The sequence below is a fragment of the Vespa mandarinia genome, chromosome 10, assembly GCF_050613455.1.
Source record: "Vespa mandarinia isolate Hongniang chromosome 10, ASM5061345v1, whole genome shotgun sequence".
Classification (NCBI taxonomy): domain Eukaryota; kingdom Metazoa; phylum Arthropoda; class Insecta; order Hymenoptera; family Vespidae; genus Vespa; species Vespa mandarinia.
In genome coordinates this window covers 7,825,382-7,842,500 of record NC_140819.1, presented here as the reverse complement: position 1 = coordinate 7,842,500, position 17,119 = coordinate 7,825,382, and the positions used below count along the sequence as shown (strand labels likewise).

Genomic DNA, 17,119 nt, shown 5'->3' with positions numbered 1-17,119 from the left:
ATAATAATAATAATAATGATAATAATAATAATAATAATAATGATAATAATAATAATAATAATAATAATAATAATAATAATAATAATAATAATAATAATAACAACAATAATATTACGTAATAGATAATAACGATAATTAATCAATTATTTATTGATCATCTTAACGTTAGTTAATCCCCGTCAATTTTTATTTACATTTGTTAGTTACATTGTCCATTTACATTCTCTCTCTTTCTCTCTTCCTCTCTATCTCTTTCTCTCTCTCTCTCTCTCTCTCTCTCTCTCTCTTTCATCCTATATTCTTCCCTATAGCAATTAAATTCCTTTGTCCCATTAGGATATCGTATCGGCTAATTCAAGTATTTTGTAAGAGGAGGACCGGTTTAATGAGCGTAAAAGGCTGAGATGTACGGTTGAAGAAATACGTTCGGAAAAGAGAGGGAAAAGAAAGAAAAAGACAGACAGACAGACAGACAGACAGACAGATAAACAGACAGAGAAAAGAAAGAGAGAGAGAAAAAAAGAAAAATCCGATTCTTCTTTCGTTTCTCGTTCGGTCCATTCTCTTTGCCGTCAGAAAAGTCGACTATAAACGATTGTCGAGAATCTTTTATTATCGGCGTCCTCTTTTTTCGGAGGTTATCGAACATAGGAGAGTGCTTTCATCAATAGGTCATACTACTTACTCTCGATGAGAGTTTGTTTCTTCATCTTCCTCTCCTTTCCTTACCTCTTCCTCATTCTTTTTTTTTTTTATATATACTATATCTATTTAATTTACTTTGTTATCTATTTAAGATAAACAAGTATACTTGTTTATATATTTTTTAATATTTTTATTTTATCTTATTTTATTTTATTTTTTTCTTTTTGCTTTTTTGTAAAAAGAGCTCGCATACCGTGACGAAATATCCAAGCGATGATTTTAACGAGGGCAACCTGAATATGTTGGATGGAAGAAGCTGTAGGGGGCAAGGTACCACATTCGTTTCGATCTCTCATATAAAATCTATGATAGACGAATACATAGAGATTCCTACAGATAAGTATATATAAATATATATATATATATATATATATATATATATATATATATATATATCTTTCTCTTTCTCTCTCTCCGTCTGTCTGTCCGTTTCTGTCTGTATGCATATGTATATGTACGTATATATATATATATATATATATATATATATATATATATATATATATGTGGTATTATATTCTATGAAAAAAAAATGGATACTCACCGTTGTCCCAAGCGGCTTCTTTAGTTCTAAGAAGAGCAGCCAATCCAATGTTATCTTTGGGCATAACTCTGTTCAGCATATTGTCCGAACCTTCGGCGTTTGCCATGGCCAATTGATTGAATTCGACTAAATGCTCCTTTATCAAAGTGAATCTGTAAGGAAAAGGAAAAAAAGAGAAAGGAAGAAATTAAATGAGTAAAAAAAAAGTTAATGTATAAATAGATTGGATAAAGATTCTTTATCGTTTCTCCATTCAACGATCTGTATTCTTTCGTTGTCATAAGTTTTCGTAATGGTTGACACGACTCAATTTCCCTGTCGCGTTCGCAAGAAAATCTCGTTGTCGTTATCGTCGTCGTTGTCGTCGTCGTCGTCGTCGTCGTCGTCGTCATCGTCTTGGTCGTCATCGGTATACGATAGGTGGTGCCGATTTTTGTCGTGGAAAAACTCTCGTAGGAAGGCGTATCACGTATGGCATGCCGAGTAGAGCCTTTCTTTCGCCGATATGTGTGGCACGTATAGTAGAGAGAAATATATTCTTCACCGAATCCCCATTACGAGCCATCATCCCCCGTCCCCTCTATCAGGCCGTTACCCGTAAACAAGATTGAATCAACGTCACCCGCAGTTGCACAACAGATGTCGTGCCGAGATTGTATAAATACTCTCTCGGTAAGATAAAGGTAGAAAGAGAAAGAGAGAGGTAGAAAGAGTTAGTGAGAGAGAGAGAGAGAGAGAGAGAGAGAGAGAGAGAGGGAGAGGGAGAGGAAGAGAAAGAGAGAAAGAACCTGTGCTCTTGAAGAAGCTCAACGTAAATTGTACATTGGAGAAAATGGAAATTCTTTATTGGAAAGAAAGGAAGACAAAAGGAAAGAAAAAAGAGAGAAAGGGCAAAGACAAAAGATAAAAAATATATGATAAAAATGATGGGAAACAAGATGAACGTAGTCAGAGATTAATAAGACAATTTTCTTTACGCGATGGCATTCTATTCTATTTTTTCATTTTTTCCACCCCTTCTATCATTACTATTATTATTATTATTATATTTAAATATTATATAGAATGAGATGTTTTTTTTTAAGAAAATTCTGTGGGCGTAATATTATATTTATAAAAAAAAAAAAAAAAAAAAAAAAAAAAATATTTCTTCTGCGAAAAAATAGTGCGGACAAGTTGACAAGTTGGATTTCATTTTTCATTTTATTTTTTCTCCTCGATTATTGTCATCGCGTTCATTAAACCTCATAGGATTAAGGCCATACGCAAGAAAAGAGCATAAACGGATTCTTGTCCTAGCTTTTAAAAATGAAGCCGCTTATATATATATATATAATCTGTGCGTTAGCTGTTAACAGAGGCCATTTGTGCACCGCACCATTTCTGTCTCGTATCTTGTTATCTTCCCGGAGATTCGAGTCCGAGCTTGCGTAATATTTTCCCGAGATGCGTTTGCGCACATTTAAGATACTGCAAATGGAAAACTACCGTCCACTGTCGTTCAACGAAAATTTCTTTCTCGTATTACGTTCTAGCGACGAAAACGTGAGAGAGAGAGAGAGAGAGAGAGATTTTTATGAATTATTTATAAAAATAAAGAGGAAAGGGGGAAGGGGTAGGGTGGGACGGAAAAAAAACGGAAAAAAGATACCACGCGAACAGTATCTCCTTAATTTTTTTTCCCTTGCTATTCTTTCCTTTCTAATTTTCTTTTGTTATTTTTATTATTTTTTCATTTCTTCCCTTCATTTCTCTTTTCTTTCCTTTTCTTCTTTTCTCTTATTTTTTCTTTTTCTTTCTCTTTTCTCTTTTTTTTTTTTATTTTTCTTCCTTTAATCGTCAACGATTACTTTCGTTAAGAGTAACCGCATAGTATCGTTTTTCTTACGACATGTACTTACCGGAAATAAAGTTGGGTTGGAAATGGCAGAAAAGAAACTTGGAACGATACGTTCACCGCGAAAAGAAGAATAAAAGGAATAAGAGAAGAGAAAGAAATAGAGGAGAGTAAGAGGAAGAAAGAGAAGGGGGTCGGAAGCAAGAAGAAGCACGACCTCGTGGGCCACGACGCGAGTCAGAAGTATCGACGTTTCCGGAGTATCGTCCAGCCGCTCATCCGTTCGAAAACTTTCGAATCACGAGCAGGCACGCCTTAGCAAGACACGAGTATTACTTCGAGAAGCTCTCTTTCTCTTTCCCTCTATCCAATCTTTCCCTCTTTCGTTCTCTTTTCTTTCCGTCCCCTATTTCTTCTTACCGAACTAATACGAAAGTTTGACGGAGAGTAGTTGGGGAACAAATATTTCGTTGGATCTTCCAAGTGCAATAAACCGAGCCGACGAAGTAGCGAAGAATGGTGATACGTGCTTTTGGCGAACGGACTCGATTATTCGTGTGTGAGAACGAAAAAGAGAGAGAAAGAGAAAGAGAGAGAAAGAGAAAGAGAAAGAGAGAGAGAGAGAGAGAGAAAAGATCGAAACCAATTCGTTCTATCGTGCCCTCGAGTCTATTTGGAAGCCAATCGCTCTAGTCGTGTACCAACCTACTATGTGTATATATCTATATATATATATACATATATATGTATATATATATATATGTGTGTGTGTATGTATATTCGATAACGTTTCCATTCGAGGCTAATCGTTCAAAGGTCGAGAGTAGGGCAGTTAGGTTTGGAACTCGTTCGAGGAAATATTCGCAAATTATTCCGTCTGCTTTTCAAAAGCGTTGGTTTATACCTGTATACATATAACATGTAACATGGGTGCACACGGCAAGGATGTAGGTCACATCCGAAAGCTTTGTCATTTGGCTGACCTTAATATCGTCATAGAAACGTCTGTTCCACGGAGCATTTATGATGTCAGAGTATAAAGGGACGTTATATCGCTCGACATATGTATATATCTACGTTAGAGCGAATTAATCGTTTCAATTCTCTCTCTCCTCTCTCTCTCTCTCTCTCTCTCTCTCTCTTTCGATAGCCAGCGTCATTTCATCTACTCTAACATATATATTACTCTATTATATTGTATGTCAAAATTCAGATAATCGAGAATATCAAGATTTTCTTGTTAAAATGATACAACAAGATTTTCTTTCAATATTTCGTTCGAGACCATATCGTTGTTCCCTTCAAGTTCCTTTATCTTATCCTTTATGTCGTCATATCTTCGTATAGTAAAAAGCGTGTCACGTTACTCGACTTCTTTCGTTTGTCTTTCCGCGAAAAAACGGAAATGCGTAGACGTTATGCAAGAGGATCGCGAGATACATCTGTTGCTACTGCTACTGCTGTTGTTCCTGCTGCTGCTGCTGCTGCTGCTGCTGCTGCTGCTACTCCTGCTGCTGCCATAGGTGCTGTAGCTACCTCTCGTGGTAGGTAACTCAGTTTGTGTCTTCGTAAATTGGATGTACTACTAAGGTGAAAATGCAAATTTTCTCTCTCGCTGTCCGCGTTGATATTTGTTCAAGTGTCAAGGGAAACGTTACTACGAAGCGACTACGACATTCGTTCGCTTGCCGCTTTATCTCGACGAAATTTGCATTATCTTGTCGTCGCTCCGTTTGTCCCGACGTCATATATAGCTCTCAGTTTTAAACGACTTATGCGAGCTCGCGTTAAATATTGTCATGGATATATTTCGATGTCTTCTCGTTAAGTCACTTTGTCAACGTGAATCACAACGACACATCGGTGATGTGTCAAGGGTAAAGAAAGTTTGATTAAAAAAGTTGACCGTCTCTCTCTCTCTCTCTCTCTCTCCGACCCCCACCATCTTCTATCGTTTTTTTGTTCGACTATTTCAAATGAGAAACACGTATTTTCTCTTTTCGTTCTTTCATTATTTCGAACCTACTTACCGAATATCACCGAAGTAAGAAGTAAAAGTTTGGATAAAAATAATTAACTTATATGTATATATATATATATATATATATATAAATATTTATAATACTTACTTGGCTGTTCTGTAAAAAATAGCACAACCGTCGACGTACTTCCTGTCGTTCTCGGCCATTGTCTTTGCTCGCGATTTCGGTGAGAAGATGCCGTCGTAACCGTCGTGCTTTAGCTCAGGCAGGAAGAAATTATAGAATTGGTCCGTCTCGACCTCCTGCAAGCTGATGATGTCTGCGGCATAATGCCGTATTTCATCGAGGATTCCCTTTTTCCGATATTCCCAATCGAGGGCCCAGCTTGGACAATAACCGTACATTTGCCGTGTCGCGTACTTGTCGCACAGCACGTTGTAACACATTACCGTAAATATACCTATAACAATAAACAAGAATTTTTATCGCTCGCTTTTATTCAAGTTACCTAGTCGCTGCCACCGTCTAGCCAGCGCTAGCGCCATTGCCACTGCCATGACAATTTTTTTCATTACTATGATATATACTTATGGGTAGGGATGGATATATATATATCTATATATATGTATGTATGTGTATAGGGATATATGTGGATAAATACATATGCTTACATATAACCCAAGCTCTTCTTGTTCTCTCTCGACAAAGTCGAAGGAGGAGGACCGTTATGAAACGGTAGGACATTTCGTATCTCGATTTATTGTCCTATCGATTTATCGTCGTCAAGTAGAAGAACCGGTTGCATTTACAAGCTCTAAGATATATATATATATATATATATATATATATATGTCAAGATATTTGCAACTTCGAATCTTGTATGAAAGTAATATAAAGATTATTAATATTAGTTCATAATTTTCACAAAATTTTACGAGAAAAGATCGTCGTGACGAAGGAACAATGGCCACTTCTTTAAATATAAATAATATAACTAGAGTTAACGTTAATAATGTATTATATTAGCCCTCCTATTAAGCAGCTTTGAATCGCTTTCATCGATTAAGATCGTTCCTGCTGCCGGTGATGCTGTTGTTGATGCTGTGGTATGGTCGTTAATCAACGACAATGTCGTATGCAATTGATATCGAGTTAATCATTCCACGTCCTACCTATCGCGTGAGAAACCGATTGAATCGGAGTCTCTATATTGGAGGTACTTCGATCACGATGAAATTACCGATCCAGAAGAATCGATCGATCGTTCTCATTCCGATCGATCGCGTCAATGTTCGTTAAGCGTTCACGATCTGACTTTTTAAAGATAAAATCTTATAAGATACAAGAGGAGGACTTTGTAGACACCTACTTTCGCCGTCTTAAGATACTTACGATGGATATGTAAGCATGGAGTATGTCTGTCTATACTATAAGCGTCATGGTATATGTACAATATGTATAATGTCTATCGATTAAAACGAGCAGACACCCGTGTACTTACTTACATACGTACGTCGTTTCTTACTAACATTTCTCGAATAACAAACTTGACTCCTCCGATCTACCGATTGGATAAGAAAATCAACGAGAGAAGTGAAATGTCTTCTCGGTGTCTCTCAATTTAATCATAAATTACATTTACGTTTAATTCATACTATTACGTTTGTGGTCTCACCCATACGAGTTTTTACTCGTTCTTTTTCAATAAATTTAAAAAATTTCTATTCTCGTACGATCGTTGATCGAACGGAATAATAGTAATCTTCTTTTCGTGATCAAAAAAAAAAAAGAAAATAAAAAAAAAAATAAGAAAGAAAAAAGTGATTGAATCTAATTAATAACTTTCTAATGCGTTTAACATAAGATCCTCTTTTCACCTTTGAAGAATTTCGATCTTGAGATCGTCGTTGGCATTTTGGAAAGACTTTTATCCGTTTAATGGAAACTTCATGAAAGAGAAGAACCAAGGTAGAGAAAGAGGGTGAGAAAAGATTCGATAGTGTTAGTAATTATACAACTTAGTAGTATCGTAACGAGCAACTCACTCACTCACTCTCTCTCTCTCTCTCTCTCTCTCTCTCTCTCTCTAACACTCTCTCCTTCTCTTTTACTTTCTTTCGTCAACGATCGTGGCAAGTTCATAGCGAGATAAAACGTGCCTCTTCACGAACGACGCGATGCTATTATGGAAATTGTTAGTTTGAAGGAAAATTTTCAAAGCTGGAGGGACTTTAAAGAGAGACCCTCTTTCCAAAGTTTTTCCCTCGTGGTTTCATTGATATGATACGTATACATGGTATATATATACATATATATGTATACACATATATATATATATATATATATACGTGTATACATATGTATAGAGGAAAAGAGAGAAAGATAGAGATAAAGAGAGACGACGAAGCACGTACGAGCATTGTGGTTTCGCGTGAAATCGCAAACATCTCGTTTCTCCTCTTCATGTATTATCTTCGTCCAGCCCCGCTAATCGGCAATCGCGGAGAGTAGCGTAGCACTTTCGATATTATTCCGTCGTAGAGTTTCGATATCGAGGCCGAAGATAAACCCGGCTAATGGCGCTATACATGCCAAGGAGTTTATTATATTCCGTACGGATAATCGCTTGTTTATGATAGAAAAATGAGAGCGCTGCTAGTGGAAGCCGTTACCGTTAGATCCATTAACGAGCCTCGCTAAAGAAGATTTTCATTGTGGTTCCCCGTCGAGATACAGATCTTATCTTTTTTAACATTTTTGCACTGTTCTTGTTTTCTTTTCGTAATCTTTTTTTTTTTTTTTTTTTTTTTCTTTTCATCTTCGTTCAAACAAAATTTTGTGGACATTTTAATACGACTAAGCATCGGTGTATCAAGGGAAAACAAAAGTTTTATTCTTTAAATGCGCTTTGTATCTATTTCTTCTTAATTAACTTAAAAAAATCTGAAAATCTGGGATCGTCGAAGATTCATTGGCATTTTAAAACGTCGTGAAAGTAACCCCGTGCATGCGGAATACCACTTCTCTCTAACTTTGGCATCGGCGAACGTAACTATTGCTATTATCCCTGAGAAAGTTGACGTTTATTATTGCAGATAACTACGATCGTCGTTATTACTACGTTCTACGTTGGGATAGTTACTCCACGCTATTTTACTCTTGTAATCGTTTGAACCGTAACGCAAAGTTACTGAGACGTCAAAAAAACAAAAAAAAAAAAAAAACAAAAAATAATAATAATAAAAGGAAAAGAAAAGAATGAAGAAAAAACAGAAAAACGAATTTTATTCCACAGGACAATTTTTAAATTATAAATATTGATGGATTTAACATTAAATTAGAGCGTTTACATTTTACAATATTACTTCGATTTCAATTGATGACTATCATAATTAATTATTTTTCAATCGTTAAAAAATTTATTAATATTTTTATTAAATTTCATTCATAGAGATTCTTGTCTTTCGACAAGTAATTATGGTTTTTCTATTAACTATGAAACAGGAAAATAATGAAGGAAGATACAATAGAAATAGAGGGACAGAGAGAGAGAGAGAGAGAGAGAGAAAGAGAGAGAGAGAGAGAGAGAACTTTGCCGGCTAAGATATTCAATTTTTGCCATTTCATCAAAGCAGACATCTTGTTATCCGTAGGTAGGATCGTTGATGGGTTAGGTCGATGATATTACAAGAGCACGCCGCCGGCGAAAGGAATTTGTGGAAAATGAAGGAGAGATAACTTCGTTTGTTACGGATGCGTTGGACAAAAATTGATTTTGCCTTACAACGAAGTATAACGAGATATAAATTCAACGTTAATGTTACGAAATTTATTCGTTATTTTCTTTTCTATATCCTTTTTCGTCTTTTGTTTTTTCTTTATTCTTCAAAGGACAGAACAACATCCTCAATTGCTTTAAGATATTAATGTATAATAACAATAAAATTATTTTTCTTCGTATGATCGATCATAGAAAATCTTCACGAATTCGTGATTGTGATTTATTACGAGGGTTCTCAAATTTCGACTAACTGTTTACACAACGAACCAAACTATAACTACAAGTTGCTCAATATTGTTGAAACTTGTCGCCATTCTAAAAGTATCCTCTCAAAAGAGAGAGAGAGAGAGAGAGAGAGAGAGAGAGAGAGAGACAGAGAGAGAGAAAGAGAGAGGAAAGAGGAATACTTGACTCGCATCTGTGCTCACGGAATTTCTCTGGAGCGACATGATATCCGCAAGTCGTAAACTAAAGTTCGAAGCAAGTGGCTCGAGGCACAGGTTCGTCGGCAAACAACATCGTCGATAGAAGCACCTACGGAAGTCTTCTCTACGTTTAGAGAAACATCCTTTAGTCATACTTTGTTAATCGATTTCATTCGTAAACTGTTCACCGTTGTTACGAAAGCACGACTCGATGTTGCAAATAACGCAACGTTAATTAATATTAATACAAACGAATGCGATATTAATTCCAAATATACGAAGGTAATATTTTAAATAAAATATCGCAATATTTTGAAAGGGTTTTTTTCTTTTTTTTTTTACCTTTTTTTTTTCCCCCATTTGAAACTTCCCTTATCGATCGATTGCAACGAGTACAATAGAATTATCGAATAGCGAATAGATGTTATCGCATGATTCGCTACGGAAACCGATTGTCAATGGCAGGTAGAACTCGTTCGAGCGATGCCCAGGCTCTCCATTCAAGACTAGGAATGGTATTTCCGAGGTCAACGATGCCGTGACCTACCTCAAGAGTCGCCAAACCAGTTTCAGTAAATCCGAACAAGTTACCTAATTTACGCGCCAACGTGGCGAGAAGGAGGAGATGGAAGAGGTTGCGATCTTGAATGTGGAGGGGCTGATCTTACGGGCGAGACGAATTTAGGAAAAATTTATTTTCGCTTGTTTATGTTTCTCTTCAATTTTTCAATTATTTTTTATCTTTTATTTTCGACGTTTAAACATATCTATGACTTCGAGGTTACATCTATGGGAGTTTATATATATATATATATATATATATATATATATATATATATATTTGAAAAATTGACAAACGATCGAACAAACCTATCGATGAATAATAAATTTGTTCTGTAAATATATTATGAGTTGTTTTCTTGCTCGAAAGATTACGAGAAACGTATTGCATCGTAATAATATGTTCATTTATTTTTCTTCATTCATAAGACGTTATTGTATATATATTATTTATAACCTTGAACGTTGACACCTCGCTTGTTTATTATTTGACTGTGTTTACGCGTTTAGAAAAGCGCGAATGGAACGCACGTTACACGCGAACGCGTACAAGGACATAGACCGAAAGTTATGCGTGACGAGAAGTAGTTTTACGCGTTAATAAATAATTCAAGGTATCCTTGAAAATTCCTTTATAAATACCGAACGTTCTTCTTTCGATAAAAATGGATAGTATAGAAAGTTATTTTTCTCTATGCAAGTATTTTATATATCTCTCATAGTTTTTTTTCTTTTTTTTTTCCATTTTTCTTTCCTACTCTTTTTTCTTCTTTTTTCTTTTTTATTTATTTTTTTTTTTTTTTTAGATAAGAAAGAAAACAGTATTGGTATCGCAAAAAGAGAGTTCGAAGAGAAATACTTTTGATTACGATTTCTCACATTTTCTTTTCTTTTTTTTTTCGCGAAATATTAAGAAATATTATACTTATATACATGGATACATACATACATACATACATACATACATACATACATATATACGTACGTACGTATAGGTGTATATCGTGTAGAGAAATATAGCATAGTATTCGATACGTCTTCCAAATGCACCGTTCGAAGATCGTTGGAAAGCTTTTACGTATACTCAATTCTAAGTCGTCGATCTTCTCCTCTACCTAGGAAGATTCTTTTCATATCGATGGCCCCAGGCCAGAAGCTCGCTGACCCGAACTAAATTACATTTCGATCCTTACAAACCGTTCGATGAAATAGATTCGCGGTAACGATTATATGTATGTATACGTATGTACTTATGTATCTAAGTCTCTCTTTGACATAAGATAAGAGTGACATCATTCTTTTTTTTTCTCTCTCTTTTTTTTTTTTTGGTTTTCTCTCCACGCGCGTCGCACTAATTCCATTTGAAGAGATAATTTCTTTTTTTCTTTCTTTCTTTTTTTTTTTTTTTTTTCTTTTTTTTCCTTTTCGCAGATTATTTACATATATGTTTGTACATACACGTGGACATGCGTTTTAGTTTAGTAATCTGACCAAACAGGGAAATAGAACATCCAATGTCGTATATAACACAAAGTACTAGCCAGAATTTACATCTGCTAGTACACGTTTCTACGAGCGTAAATTGTGGCTCAGGAGAATGCATCAGCCGTGTTTATCGATTACGATCTCGATAATGTAACCACATCGTTCGTCAAATAGATTGCCAGAACTATGCGATAACGGTAATGCGATACGCGTATATAATCTAACTGTCAGCGAATCGATATACAGACTTACCACTAGTACTACTACTATTATCACTACTATTATTACTATTATTACATAAAATTTGCGGTTATATTTTAGAATATTTATATAAAACGAATATTTAAATAATTTGTTTATATTGAATGGATGATTATTATTTTTAAATAAAATGTACGAACGAATCGTAATTTTTATTTGAAGATAAATGAAGGATCACGTAACGTAGAGGAAAAGTGAAATTAATCATCGATTAACGTGATCGAATTGTAAAAGAATGATTATTAAAAAAGTCAATAGATATTAAGAGAAAAAAAAAATATTTCATTACACGTATATACGTCACGCGTTCTCTGTTACTTTCTACGAATAATAATAATAATAATAATAATAATAATAATAATAATAATAATAATAATAATAATAATAATATTACGAATTAATACGATTTAAATAATAACATAGAATATCAATTTAATATACGATAATTAATAATACAGAGTAATTCGTCGAACGGTATGGATACGATACCATTCGTTCGTTTTCTTTTATAACGTTAAATTAATATTAATAAACAGAACGTGTGTGTATGTGTGTGTGTGTGTGTATAAAAAAGAGAGAAAAGTTGAATAATTAGAGATAATTATACTAAAACTTTGTCACGTTAGTTGTAAGAAGATAGACGTAAAGTGAATTTGGAAAGTGGGTCAAGGTGGACTTAGAACTAATTTCTCGAGGTAACGAGTTCCAAAGTGAGTTCTAATATAAGACAAGGACAGATCGTCGAGGAGACAGAAAGAGAGAGAGAGAGAGAGAGAGAGAGAGAGAGAGAGAGAGAGAGAGAGAGTGAAATAGAATGAATTGGAGAAAGGGCATGATGTAAAATTTAAAACGATGTCACGTAGAATAATAAATAAAAAAAAACAAAAAAAACCGGGGAAAGAAGAAAAGGGTTTACTTGAGGATATAGCAATGTGCTCTACACTTCTGTAAAAGATAATAACAATAATTATGATAAAAGTGGTAATGGCGATAGTTACTTCGAAGCGTTTGACCGTGGCACAGAGTAATAATAATTCCTCTTAAGAATATAATCGCTTAGTTACAAGTATGGGAATGGTAATAATACATAATAGCTCTGTCCCTAAGAACTCGACTTCCTTAGCTTCTATGATTAGATATAATGATTATGATTGTCAGACTAGTTACTAGAAGGTGCAAAAAGTAATTCGCACGATCCCGCCATCGGGTAAAAGAATAAAGATGATCTAAGAGAACTAATACCTAGATTAGGATTAGTCATTAATCTAATTTCGCGATGGTGCACGTGCGCGAGGTTCATCATAGAGCCAATGGTTTTTCAAATAATTCCAAGCATTCCTTCGGTTCTATCGGTATGAGATAAATAATGGGACACGTTTACCTTCGTCTATCGTTCCTTATACAAATAATATTGAACGAATGGAATGATCCTTTCGAATTCTATATCTGATAAATCATTTGACGAGCCAATTAAGACGAAAATATGTAATTAGGTAGATCGATAGATCGATGACGTTAGAAAATTTAAGCTTCCTTTTTTTTTTTCAATGTTCTTTATGTATTAATATACATAGATCTTATCCATCGAAAAAAATTCGAGTTTATAAACGTTTTGATGACAAGTGATTAGATAAGAGATAATATATGCAAGTATGAAAGAGAGAGAGAGAGAGAGAGAGAGAGAGAGAGAGGGCAGGGCAGGTTAAAGGTTAGGGAAAATGATTTTGAATATAAAGAAAAATGAGAAAAATGAGGAAAGAAAGAGTAAGATAGGCACGTATAGGAATATAATATGAACGTATTATAAATAATGAATGGTGTATAAAACATAATGAAATGATTTATCGCTTCTATTCCGCCAAGCTTAGCTGACAATGGATTCTTTTTGGCTGACAAAAGTGGCAATGGCAGCAGCAGGCTGTGGAACGGTTTGTGTCCCCTCTTCTTCTTTATTTCTCTCGTCCTCTCTCACTCTCTCTCTCTTTCTCTCTCTCTCTCTCTCTCTCTCTCTCTCTCTCTCTCTCTCTTTTTCTCTCACTCATTCTACCCTTCTCTCATTCACTCACTCACTCGGTCACACGCACGTTTGCACACGTATAGAGAAAACGTGGTGGCGGGTTAGAGAGCAATAAATCTATCCATATGGCGTGGTATGGCCATCGGCGTGGCGAGCGTTGACCAATGGTCAAGGTGGATGCCATTGGAATAGGGTACGTTACCTTGCCTCGAGTCACATTTATTAATAACATGATCTATTCTTTATTCTTTACTTTCTCTAAACTATTCCCTATTTTTTTTTATTATTTACACTCACACACATACACACACACATATATATATATATATATATATATATATATGTATATATTCTATGAGTATTATACGTTTACGATCTTGATCGATATTTGAAAAATTTTATTCATTGTAAAAATTAATTTTCAAATGAATATATTTGAGAGTATTTTCTCTCTCCCTCTCTTTCTCTTCCTCTTACTCTTTTTCTCTTTCGGTAATAAGATTTTTTTGTTTATATATACAAAACGTAGTTTGTAGTATGTATAGCAAAATGGAGTATATGAAATAATACTCGGTTTATACACGACTGTTTCGTTTCAAAACAAAAACATGTATAACGTTATTCCAGTCGAAAGGTGAGCGCTATTTACGTTCGTTCTCATTCTAATACGAGCCGTCTTAGGTGCCACATGGTGAAAAGTGTCTCATACGTAACGTTCATATAATTTTTACTTTTTCTTATTTTTTATATACTTTAAGTTTCTCTTATAGATGTGTGTATGTGTGCGCGCGCGTGTGTGTGTGTGTGTGTGTTTTTTTTATATATGTATATGTATATGTATATTTGTATTATTCTTGACTAATTTTTCTTAAAGATTTCTCATCTCTTTTATATCTTCGATTAATATTAGATTTAAGACATACATAAATCGTTTATATAATTATTTAACTGATATCAGAGAAGAACCATTTTAATCTTGTACAATCTTATTAAGAAATCTGTTCGTGTCCGAAATAAACGTTGGCTCGTAAAATTTTCCAAGGACTACGCAGCGGTGGAAACGAAATGTTTAAATATGTTTTAGACGATTTCAGATGTACGAGATGAATTATTAAATTGTACAGAGTCCAACTCTGAGTGAGCAACGTGACGTCCAGGAAAGAAGATCGAGATTCTCGATAGGATCGTGCGAGATAGAACGCGAAGAGACGTTGCATCCGTCTCAACGAACTCAGCGGATATTTTATGATCTTTGCGTGTGGGAAAAAGTTCGAAAGGAATGTCGCGGACGATCGTCAAGAATTTCTTAGTAATTCCTTAAGATTCGCTCAAGGCAACGCGAGGCAGAGAAAAATACGAAAAAATAAAGAAGAAGAAGAAGAAGAAGAAGAAGAAGAAGAAGAAGAAGAACAAGTAAGGAAGAAGAAGAAGAAAAAGGACGTCCCTTTTAATCGGCCGAAGAGAAAAGAGTTACGTTACGTTAACCACGAACCATCGGACGCGCATAAGGTTTATTAGAAGGAACCCCATGCAAATCACGAATGCACTTCGCCATGCAGACTTTTCTTCTTTACGAGTCGAGCCGTGCGCTTGTGTTTGTACAAGCCGCTATGATTTGAAGTGGCATTTATGAGCGTCGTTCTGTCTTCTCGTTCATGCATTACTCATGAGTGTCTAGCGTTGCTCTCGTATATACCATCTCTTGGTGCCATCATACTATGTACCATTAAACTATTAATATATATATATATATATATATATATATATATATGTAATATATATATGTAAACTGTAATATAATCATCGAAGCAAAAGTGTTTTCGATGAATCGACAGAAAATTATTTTCCATCCATCTCTATCTTTGTTACATTATCAATTGGATTTGAGCGAGAATCGTTATATAGAATTTATCGAGATCGTAAATCCATGTGGAAGAGCTACGTCGTTTTTTTTCCTCTTCCTTTTTTTATTTTGTATTCTTTTTTTGGTTTTTTTTTTTGGGGGGTTTTTTTCTTTTTTTTTTTTTCTTTTTACACGCGATCAAATAATTTCAAATAGAATAGAGGATAAATTATTAATAGTCGAACGGTCGAATAACACGCATTATCGAATCGTTCTAAATTTTATTGTTCCTATTTGTTTCAGAGATTATCATCGATATCTATCGAAAATGAATATAGTTTCTGGCAAATGTGTATTTCTCCGAAAGATTTATTCTTTATTAAGAAGAAATCGTTCGTTTAATATATTATAAAATATCGCTCGCTAATAATCATTCGATAATAAAGTAAGAAGTGAAAGGAGAAGGGAAAGAAAGGCTATACGTACGATCGATTAAAAAGCAAAGGCCCACTTTACGATACATCCGCCATGGATTCCTTTCTTTCTTTGTGGCTCACCCGTTACATCTCGTCGTCCGAGCGGTTAACGGTAAACACGTTTATTGCAATAACTAGGAAAGGTATTTCTTGGTTTTGTACTTGAAGGGAATATGTACGAACTGTGAAGAAGAAAGACTCGCATAGACTCGTTACCGTTAACGACGCTTAGATCCAACGTTAATTATCTGTACTAATTATCGATCCGTTCTGATTGCATGGCGTGAGTGGATTTAACAATTTTCACTCTTTCTTCGATGAACAATTAATTGAAAGTAATGGAGAAGATAAAATGATAATTAACGAATACTTACAGGTCGGTCTTGTCCTATTGGGCCTTGTCAATGGAATCCATGGTCTTTGTGGCGGATGATTAGCGGTTACTGCAAGAGATAAAAAAGAAGAAAGAAAAAAATGAAAATCAATTTTTCTTACATGAAGATTGAACGAGAATGTCCCGTACAATTTTTTATTTTTTTTATTTTTTTTTATATACACGTAAATATCGGTATTTAAACATAGATCGAAGAAAAAGCATTAGATCATATAAATGAACAATTTCAAATTTGATAATATTAATTTGATCAAATTTTATCCATGTTAAAATATAAAAGACGCAAATTGTTTTCGTAGTTGAACTTTAACAATTCTTGTCCCATTTGTCGAAGTAAAGGTTTTGCCTTTTGAAAGTAGAAGAATACATCTTCCAGGCCATTTACGATCTTTACTACACCGAATATAAGCTTCCAGGACTAAGAACGTTGTTAGAGGAGGAAGTGGAAGAAGGAAGAAGAACGAAGAACAAGAACAAGAAGAAGAAGAAGAAGAAGAAGGAGAGAGAGATAGAGAAGGGAACAAGAAGGAGAAGGTAGAAAGATGTAGCGCGAAGGGTTGTTGAGAAAGGGTGCGAGAAATATGAAGAGTCGACCGGCGAGGATAAGGGAGAAGGGTGTTAACGACTTCCCGGAAATGGCGGTAACAACCCCGAAACCCTGAGACGTGACTCAAGTCTGACACAAATGGCGAGACATTAGACAAGTGCCAGGAGTAAAGTAGACGTCGGGGCGCGAAGGTAATCAGAATTAACAATTCAAAGCCTTATATACCGACACGACTCCCTTCGTCTCTCCTTCATCGTTCCT

General features: G+C 34.9%; 1 protein-coding gene across 4 annotated transcripts in view; it reads right to left on the bottom strand.

Annotated features, from left to right (window-relative positions):
- Positions 1-17,119, bottom strand: part of twin (CCR4-NOT transcription complex subunit 6-like twin) — a 324,109-nt gene that overhangs the window by 14,217 nt on the left and 292,773 nt on the right. For all 4 annotated transcript variants that reach the window (XM_085659659.1, XM_085659657.1, XM_085659658.1 and 1 more), the window contains 3 exons: positions 16,292-16,360; positions 5,216-5,528; positions 1,250-1,401 (listed from right to left, as the gene is read on the bottom strand). In XM_085659659.1, coding sequence (XP_085515785.1) covers positions 1,250-1,401; positions 5,216-5,514 — 451 coding nt within the window. In that variant the 5' untranslated portion in view covers positions 5,515-5,528; positions 16,292-16,360. Of the gene's footprint in view, positions 1-1,249; positions 1,402-5,215; positions 5,529-16,291; positions 16,361-17,119 lie in introns of those variants that run through there.